The sequence below is a fragment of the Arvicola amphibius genome, chromosome 4 (genome assembly GCF_903992535.2).
Source record: "Arvicola amphibius chromosome 4, mArvAmp1.2, whole genome shotgun sequence".
NCBI classification, from domain to species: Eukaryota; Metazoa; Chordata; class Mammalia; order Rodentia; family Cricetidae; genus Arvicola; species Arvicola amphibius.
Genome location: NC_052050.1, coordinates 57,844,249 through 57,854,851, shown reverse-complemented (window position 1 = coordinate 57,854,851; position 10,603 = coordinate 57,844,249). Strand labels below are relative to the sequence as shown.

Below are 10,603 nucleotides of genomic sequence, written 5' to 3'. Positions count from 1 at the left end.
CCCAGCTCACATGCTGGGTGTGATGGGACTGGGGCATGCTGCTAAGGAACTGCTTCCTGAAGGGCTGCTTGAACAATTCAAAGAGAGTGTTGGTTTTGATCCCTTGGACTGGCTGACAGGGCAGCAGAAGGTCCAGTAATTTGCCCTGTGTCGTTGTCATACAGCAAGATTTGAATCTGCTGAATGTAGGGGTAGCTATCTGTTTAGACACAAAGTCACACTCTTGAGTTTGCGCTCAACATTATTAGTTTTTAAAAATCATTGCAATTTCAAAAATTCAAGTGGCCGATATAAAAGCACTACCTTCATACACTACCTTCATACATACCTTCAGAGACACAGGGATGGAAACTTTTTGAAAGTATCATCAAGAAGTACTGATGACATATGAGAACAGATATCTAATGAGCCTGGGCACACCAAAACTGGTACTATGTCTAATGTCACTTTCTATGGACATGTTATATAAGATTAAATTATGTGATATTCTTTCTTTCCTTTGTTCCCTCCCTCCCTCCCTCTTTCCTTCCATTCCTCCTTTGCAGGAGAGAGTCACAAATTGTGTCTGGGCACCATGGAGCTTGTAGGCTCTACTTTAACGGCTACTTATGCCCACCCTCAGCCAGCACCAACCAGTTTCCTACCAGCCCTTGGTACCGTGACATCAAGCTATCGGGACCGCTTTCCCCATCATAATTTGACACACAGCTTGAGCCTTCCATGGAGACCGAACACGTACTACAAAACGGCCTCCAGCTACCCAACGTTGTCCCCTTACTGCACGAGAGCTCAGAGGGTGTGTGAGAGCACCATGCTCCCCTTCGTGTCCAACAGAACCACCCTCTTCACGAGGTATACTCCTGATGATTGGTATCGCTCCAATTTAGTCAACTACCAAGAGTCCAATAGCTCACGGCATAATTCAGAGAGATTCAGAGTGGACACATCTCGCCTCATTCAAGACAAATACCAGCATATCCGGAAGGTCCAGGTTGACACTACCCAAAACTTGGGAGAACGTGTCAATGACATAGCATTTTGGAAATCTGAAATCACACATGAGTTGGATGAAATGATTGGAGAGACAAATGCACTTACTGATTTGAAGAAAAGGCTGGAGAGGGCTTTGATGGAGACGGAAGCCCCTCTGCAGGTAAGGCCGAGAGTTGGGGCAAAAGGCACTGCAGCTTAGCTGTTATAGAAACACACTCATCCATCAATCTGTAAATGGGGTTGGTAATGGCTAAACCATGGTCATATAAACATATATCACCCATAACGAGTTTCTGAGTGACTTCAGAAAGCGAGGCAGACTAAAGAAACACCATTAGGCTATACAGTATTTTCAGCTGAATGTGATATTTTATTAACTCTTAAAAAAGCTGGTCTGATCTCTGCAGGCTCTAAATTAAGATGAAAATTTAAGAAAATAATCATTTTAGGAAATTTTAATTTAATGGGAGCTGGGTGATAGCTCAGTTGGTACACCTTTGCCTTGTAAGTAGGGGGACCTGAGTTTGGTCCCCAGAACCCATAGGAAACATCAGGGAATGGCATTATGTGATGGCAATCCAAGCACTGGGGAGGAGGAGGTAGGGGGATCACTGGGGTCACTGGCCAGCCAGCCTAACCTAATCAGTGAGTTCCAGACCAATGAGAAACTGTTTCAGAATAATGTTGATGGTTTCTGAGGAAACACAACACTCAAGGTTGACCTTGGCCCTTGTCATTTATACACACACAGACACACACACACACACACACACACACACACACACACACACAGATATATATCTGTAGACACACACAAACATGCACACATACATATTCAAATAAAGTTTATTAAAAAGAAAATTAAGGGAGGGAGTGGGAACTGGGATTGGTATGTAAAATGAAAAAAGATCGTTTTCTTTTAAAAAAATAAAATAAAAAATAAAAATGTTAAAATGTCATATAACAAGAATATTTTCTAATACCAATGCAATAAAATTTTAGAATAACAAAATAAATAACTATGAATATCAGTAAATTAAAAAAAAAAGAAAATTAAAATTTTTCAGTCTGTGCCATGAAGCCTTTGTTGACGTAATTGCCTTTCAGGGTACAAATGATCAACTGAGACCCTATTAGAAATTGTTTAGGATTCTTTTCTTAGATAAATGAGACCAATGCAGGCCAGTTGTCATGGTCATACAGGCAGGACTCAACTTCTCTGCTGGCGTCTAATTAGGCTTAGAGTGGGCTCCCATCACCTATGACCCTTGTACCACACAATGGGCCCTCCAACCCTATCATGCCCACCACCACAGAAAGAAGACATTCCATGCCTAACGCTGGGGAAAGCAGATAAATTAGTCTATATCTCAACCAATGCAAACAACCCCAGTTGTCTCCATATGGAGCGCTCTCAGGAGGTCACATGGTATTGCAGTATAAGACTAAGGACCGGGGGCTACAAGTCTACTGATCCGAGGACTCTGTTGAGCATCGATGCCCAGTGTCTCTTCTGTTCCATCCTTTCTCCTCTAACCATAAATACATAAATACTCACAAGGTTCAGCATCCCCTGGGAGGTTGGGGATGCTCAGATAGGATATTTTGGATTAATTCACCCTGGGTTGTTAAGGCCTCCAGTGCCTTATCTGGGACCTAGCTCTGGGCTCTCAGTTGCTGCCTCACTCCCCCTTCCTGATGACTGAACCCCTGACTTGGTTCCGATGTGAGCTTTCTCCTGCAGTTTCTGCCGAGTGTTCTTATGGGTCACATCATAGACTGTCAAATGGAACCAGAAGGTCCTGATTACAGCAGTGTTACACAGAAATAAACTTCAAAAGAGAAAATACAAACAGCCACTTAACAGGCGGAAGATTGTTAAATTTTAATAACACGGCAGTGATTAAATCAATAAGGTGACCATTTCTAGCTTACAACCATTGCAGTAATTACCATCTAGGGCAGAGTGTGTGCACTTTGATATGTCACTGGTGGGGCTGTGGACCCAAGGGAGCGTCCTGGAGAGCGCTGTGGCAATAGCCACGGAAATACTCACAGTTCCCATAACCCACTAGCTCCTCATACAGTAAATGTAAATTATACTATTAAAAAGTAGAAATTTGCTCTGTTGAGCTTCAATAACATATTCTAATATGGCTCGCATTTTATGCTTATAAAAGCTGAACACCATACAGTAGTTCTATGTCATGGAAAAGGTTTGAAAAAAGCATTTTAGCTACATAATAACCTCTCTGACATAATTCATGGTTAGCAATTTATGCTATTTTCCATTGTCATAATTAACATTCTCTGCTTCAAAGAACATCTTAAAACCTCAGTCTAATGTTTAATTTGATCCTTAAAGCATAGTATAAAATTGTAAGGACACTGTTGCCTTCGTTTATTAAAAATCAACCAAACAATAGAATAGTGACGAGTACGGCTCAATCATGTTTTCTATATTTTAATTCTTAATAGGTAAAAGCATATTATTTATAATTAGGAAAATGACAAATGATTTTTTAAAGATAATGATTTAGATATTTGGCTCCACAAATATTTTAATATTTTGAAAATGAATCATTCAAGTCTACTTTTTCCAGTAAAAAATACGTAGACATGATGTCCCAAACTCTTTGTTTTATGTAATAAAACTGTTTCTCTTCAGTAGACTGGTGCCAGGTATTTATCTCAGTTGCTAACTGATAGGAATTCATTTTGTCAGTTTTGCAAATTAAGATTTTTTTCTTCAACCTTTTTCAAAGTGTCCTAAGCAGACACCAGCCTTTCAAGTAGCAGCATAGGCTTCTTCCCCTGTCATGGTCTTTCTTAGGCTAGACTCTCCCAAACTGGTTTGAGAAGTCCAACTAGGGAGTCCCTGTTGACTTATTTTAAACAGGCTACTAGACTTTCTTGTCCCAAGCTGTGGTCAGTTTGTAGTGACGCGTTCTATGCTCTGTGGATCTGTAGGTTGCCCGAGAGTGTCTCTTTCACCGCGAGAAGAGAATGGGAATTGACCTAGTTCATGATGAAGCTGAGAAAGAACTGCTGACGGTAAATGGGGGAAGGGGGGGACGGCGGGGCGGGAATGCATCGATAATAAGAAGCCTCTTGCTGCAAGTATGTGTTTAAGTGAAGAGATCAGAGCTACGGTGTTCTCTATAGTCATTTGTAAGCAAATATATAGTGCCTAACAAAGGTCCATTCTCTTGGTTTTATAAGTAATGTGTGTTGACTGAGAATTTTTTTAAAAAGCAGGAAAGAATAAAGAAAGGTTAGGTGCCTGTGGTCCCACAGGACGCATATCCATGTCGCTTTTGGAGCATTTGAGTCATTCTGTCAAGCATGCTTAGACAGACACCGCTGGGTCACACAGCACTGACATCCACGTGTCTCCAAGATTGCTCTCAGGCAGTATTTGTGAATGAGAAGACTCCTTCATTCATTTCAAATGGCGCTGAGGTCATTTTCCTACCACTGCATATCCCTGTAGGACACAACTTTGGTTATTCAATCCCCAGCGTTCACAATGTGAAGATGCCTCCGCTTGACGTAGCTCAGCCTTCCTGTATCGAGCAGTCTGGTAACTTCCTTATCCCACACACCACTTGGTAGTCTGTGCTCCGTCTCCAAGGAAGGCACGGGCTCTGGTCCCTGTAGTCTGATGCCACCACAGTGTCAAAGGGCACAAACATCTGGGGAAGTTTGGTCCTCTGCCAAGCCGCCACCCTAGAGCTGATGTTTCCCTGCCGTTCTGCGGGCTCTTCAGGCGCTCACACTTTCCACCTGCTACGTCTGATTTCCTTCTCAGTTCTCTCACCTTTCTGCACTGCCTACAGTAACACCTCTGCAGTCGGTCAAGGGTTCCATCCTCCGCTGCTTGAAGCTACTCCCAGTCTCTTTCTTTGGCTGAGACATTGAATTAAGCACTAGTTCTCCACCCCAAGTGTTCTGCAAACAGCTTTTAAATTTTTGATTGACATGTAATGATGATGACGATGATGATGACGATGATGATGACGATGATGATGACGACGATGATGATGATGATGATGATGATGACGATGATGATGACGACGATGATGATGATGATGATGATGATGATGATGACGATGATGATGACGATGATGATGACGACGATGATGATGATGATGATGATGACAATGATGATGACGATGATGATGACGATGACGATGACGATGACGATGACGATGATGACGATGATGATGACGATGATGATGACGATGATGATGACGATGACGACGACGATGATGACAGCGATGATGATGATGACGATGATGATGAGGAGGAGGAGGAGAAGGAGGATCAAGTATGTAATGGTCACACCCAGCATCTGCTTGTCCTTCCTCCCAGCTCAATTCTCAGCCTGCCCTACTGTCACCTACCTCTTTCTACTGATGGTGGAGTGGTCTTGGCCGCCATCGTTGCCTCCTTGAACCTTCCTGTCAGCTTTAACTCTTTCTCTGAAAGCCGAGTCCCATGCAATTCCCAGACACTGTTCTACTCCGTGTTTTAGGTCCATGTGCACAGTCACCAGTTCTTAGCTTCTTCTGAGAGACATTCCCAACTCGACAATGCCCAGAGCATGTAAGTTCACTAGGACCTTCCGCTCCGCCTCCCTTTAATTTCTCAGCTGGTTTCCCTCTCAGAATCACAGAATTACTGCAGTGATGGGCCCATCTTCTCTGTCCCCAAACCAGATTTTCAGGGTCCCACTGCTTTTTCTTTGTTTTGTTGATCCCTGAGAGAAAAAGGAGTCCTTGGTGAGAAATTATTTCGAGCTAGTCAGGTCATTCAAGTGATTTTATCCTAACACCCCATCAGTGTGTCTCTTTAACATCATTTTGGACTTTTAAATGACCATCACATTAAGAATGATAAAGGTCGCTGCCCCTTCCACTACCTAGGAGAAATTAGGAACCGGGGCATCATGAATGACTTTGCCATGATGGGTCCTTCTCTGTACTTTCTTATTTCCTTGTATCTGATAACTATCAAAGTTCATAAAGCAATCTCTCATTGTTTTGCCACCATTAGTGAGTGGAGACTTAAGATCTGTCACTTGGCCCATTATTTTCACTCTTGTGAGGTGCCCTGAAGATACCAAGACAAGTTGCTAACTAACACAGACAAGAATCATGGGCTAATATAAGTTATAAGAGTTAATAAGAAGCCTGAGCTAATAGGTCAATCAGTTTATAATTAATGTAGGCCTCTGTGTGTTTGGGACTTAATGACTGTGGCATCCAGGTGGAGACAGAAACTACTGTCAGCAAGCCTCAATTCTAAAATTCATATGCAAGTCCAGGGGACTTACCGGGGCTATAATAATACCGAAAAAGAAGATAGTTGGAGGATTCTAACCTCCCAGTAAAATGTATTGCTACATTCTAATGTATAAGATAGAGTAACACATAGAGACAGATCAATGGGACAGAGCTTGAGAACTGAGATATAGACACTCACAGTGACCATCAGTTGGTCTTTGACAAGCGTGCCAAGGACATTAAATAAGAAAAGAATGGTTTCCAAAAAACGGTCCTTGGACAGTTGGATATCCATGTGCAAAAATTAAAGCTCACATCCCTAAACTATGACATAAAAAAACATTACATAAAATGGTAGAAGACTTAAGAGTAAAAGTTAAAATGATCAAATGCTCAGGGAAGGCGTGCACAAATAATTCTGACAATGGAACAGGTGACAGAGTTTTAGAACATGACACTAAGATAAGCTACATCACCGAAACTGAAAAATTGGTGCATCAAAGATTATCATTAACAAAAATCTTCACATATCATAAATCTGATATGGGCTTGTATCTAGTCTATCTAAATAATGATTAAACGTTTTAGGGAAAAACAAGTAATCCAGCTTTTAAGAATGGTCAATTGTCAGTTCTCCAAGAGGAGAAGGCATGAAACCACTAAGCATGATTCATCTCCAAGAAAATATAAATCACCTTTATAATGAGACTCATTCATACCACTAGGATGGTGACGACCAAACAGAAAATAAAAGCTGAGACTGTGGAGGGGTCAGAATAGGTGCACATTGCTGGTGGGAATGTAAAACGATGCATCTACTTTAGAAATGGTTAGAGTGACTACATAATCCAGCAACTCTACTCCCAGGTATCCACCCAAGGAGAAAAGAAATCATGAGCTGAGAGGGAAAAGCTTGCATGGGAGTATGTATAGGAACAGTATGCAGAACAGCCCCAAAGTGAAAACACCCTAATGGAAATTTCCACAGTAGAAAATTCTTTAGGAACTCAGTGTAGGTTAGTGGGTGCCTAGAAGGAGGTCCAGGGGAGGCTAAAGCATGGTGATGACAGCTAAGAGGTGCTTGCCTTTTGGGTCCAGGTGATGGAAGTGCCCTGGGTTTGGTCTTGATGATTTTCAGTTGTATTTCTGAACAGCCCAGCTCACTAGGGGTGACTGACACACAAAAGCTACATCCTCGGAACTCCATGCACAACATGAAGGCAGCGAGGCCCAAGCCTGTATCTGTTCTTCCCCAGCAATCTTCCTGCTCGAGTCACCTTCTGCAGAGGCTTAGTGAATCTCTGAACTTTGAGGAGCCTGGGGACTTGCAAGTTTTGTTTACATCTTGGGTTTTATGCGCTTCCCTGCCCAATCCAGGAAGGAATGTTTAAGGTTGGAGAAAGCTGCCAGAAGACCTCCGGCCTCCTGAACACTGACTGTCTGCTAAGCGAGGGCTTCTTTCTCTGTGGGTGGCAGTCCCCTCTGGGCTGTGTAACGGAATGTACAGGGGTCATAAACATTTGGCGGTAGTGCAAGAGTTTTAAATATTCAAAATTAAAAATTAACCAAAACCAAACTTGCAAGGATCCCGACCGAGGTCCTTGGAAGTGTTCATCCATGTTGGAACATGTGACTCCACTGCAGCCTTGGTTCTGAATGCACTTTGCACTGTGCATATCATACATGCATGCAACACTGCAGCAATGTTGCCTGAAACACCTCATCTCAGAGTTGAGACTATCGCATGTTAGGAATTGCAATGTTTTTCTCTACACAATTTTCTGTTCTTATAGGAACATGATGGTTGAATTACAGGAAACAGAGACATTTAATATTTCCCTCCCCTCATCCCTCAGGATACAAGTAAAAAACTAGTGTGCCTTTGCATCATATTGTTCAAACATCTGGTTTTAAAAATTGCTGACTTTAGTTTCCATAAAAATGTTTTAGTTCTTAAATGAATTTTAATTTGGGATTAAGACACAATTTCCAACGACTTCTGGAATGGCCCTGAATGTAATGTTCCCCTTATGTTCTGTATATTTATATAAGCAGTATAAGCAGCATTTTTGGTACAGAGGACACCAAATCAACCCTGAAAGACACCCAAAGACACTCTGTCTTGCAGTGTCAAATACTTGGCCTAGACCTAACTCTATGTAAATGTGAATAAGCTCATTATCTCATTAGTATGCAAGTCTGTGCTTTATTTTTAATAATTTGCAAAATTATGTGCATGCCCAAAAACTGGTTTTCTGTTTGTTTTTTGCTGTTTGTTTGGTCTTGGTTTGCTGAGACAGGGTTTCTCTGTGTAGCTTGGGCTGTCCTGGAACTCACTCTGTAGACCAGGTTAGCCTTGAACTCACAGAGATCCACCGACCTCTGCCTTCCAAGTGCTGGGAGTAAAGGCGTGCGCCACCACCGCCCAGCTCAAAGAACTGTTTTAAATGAGTTTCTGTTTGATTTGTTATCACTGAGTATTTGATTTGTACATTTATTTTAAGTAGATTTAAGAGCATCTAAAAATCTCCCAGGCCAAGGAGGTTATAAATGGAAAAAGTCTAATAATTTCTAGACTAAGCACTTAGTTATCGGTACGAAGGCCTGGGAAAGTGTTGAAGTCCTTACATTCACTCTATAACTCATCTCTGGGCAGAGTTAACCAGTGGCAGAGCTGGCATCTGAACCAGCGCTGGCTGATATTGAAGCAGGTGTGCAGCTATAGTTGCACCAAGACTTGGGAGCACAAGGCAACATGTTTTCACTCAGGATGGCAGTGTAAGCATGTAGACACTGCCACAGGTCATGCCTGTTTTCAAGGCTTGGCATAAAATTATATCACATCTTATGAGAAAGAATTGATTTTTTTTTTTTTTTGTTTTTAGATGGGGGTCTCCTACTCTGTAATCCAAGCTAACCTTAGACTTAAACTCCTCAGTCTCTCAGCCTTCCTTGTCCCCGAGACTACAGGTGCCTATCACCACATGTGACTAAGGAGTGCATTTTAAATATACTAAGAACATCAAACACATCTTTATATTAGCCTGCAAACACAGGCAGGTTGGCTGTTTGTCTTGGGCATGTTCTGTCACCTTGGCAAGAGTTGGAAGCTAGCTGGCTACCTGGTTCCCTGGTGTGCCCAAGGAAGGCAGACCCATTTAACATTGTAGATAAATGCAACTTCACGGAAGGGAATTTTTCCTTTAATTGCCAAGCCTTGAAAACAGGCATGACCCGTGGCAGTGTCTACATGCTTACGCTGACGGTTTGCACAGCATTGTTTAATGTCATTGGAAAGCATCCAAGTTTAAAATGCCACAAACCAAGTGTTAAGGATGATCACTTTTTACTTGAGAAAATGATAAAAATGATTGTGTACACTTACAAAAATTTCTGAAAGATGTTAGTTGAGTTTACAGATTTTCTAAGGTTCATATTAATTTCAGAGGGAAATTAATATTTGCATGCTATGAAGTAGAACATGTATCATTGTAGCCTCAATATGCCACACATTTGGTCAAGTGAGTGGCACGGCTAACACAGGTGTTGGTTCAAGTGTAGGGACTGAGCCAAGGGCACAGCATGGCACCAGGTGGTTGACCTCCAGAGTCGAAGTCAATTTCCATGTTTGAAACACAGAACTTTACCCGTTATTATTGCATGTGCCACCACAGAGACGCTCCCAGGGCCCGGTCTTCACTGGTTTTCTTTACTTTTGAGGGAAAGCTGTTGAGGAAAAAGGTATCAGGTAAGTTCAGTCTTTCACATCACCAGAATTTTAGGATTTTTTTATTGTTGTTTTGTTTTAGTTAAAGACAAAGACAGAGTGGAAACAAAACACTAAAATTTTCACTCTGTTCCAGCTTGATCCATATTACAGTTTCCTTATAAGGGAAGGCTAATTTGTATTATTATGGGGCATGCAGGTAAATGAGTAAATATAAAATTCTTTTTAATGGTTATCATCACAGATTTTCAACAAATAAAAAGCTCCTTTATTGACGGATTTGAGCACTGATGGCTTTGGACGATATACTCAATCAAAGTGTTAATGTGTGGTTTTGTTTTTCAATTGAGTAGGAAGTTGATGGCATTCTGTGTTGTCAAGAAAGAATGAGGCGACATCTGGATAAGGCGATTGCTCAACTCGCGTAAGCATTTCCTCTCTATCCAGTTCAAACCCAGCACTGAACTGTGCTTCTGCCTCCTGGGCACACTGCTCTTAGCACGTCTTAAGAGCACATGCGTGTGCACACACACATGCACACATGGACAGGCACACATACACACACACAAACAGGCACGGACAGGCACACACATAC

General features: G+C 41.9%; 1 protein-coding gene across 1 annotated transcript in view; it reads left to right on the top strand.

The window, feature by feature from the left end:
• The first annotated feature begins 574 nt into the window (after positions 1–574).
• Tekt3 (tektin 3) overlaps positions 575–10,603 on the top strand; it is a 30,988-nt gene continuing 20,959 nt past the window's right edge. Inside the window, exons 1-3 of the mRNA XM_038328705.1 lie at positions 575–1,153; positions 3,964–4,047; positions 10,362–10,432. Coding sequence (XP_038184633.1) covers positions 575–1,153; positions 3,964–4,047; positions 10,362–10,432 — 734 coding nt within the window. The remainder of the gene's footprint in view (positions 1,154–3,963; positions 4,048–10,361; positions 10,433–10,603) is intronic.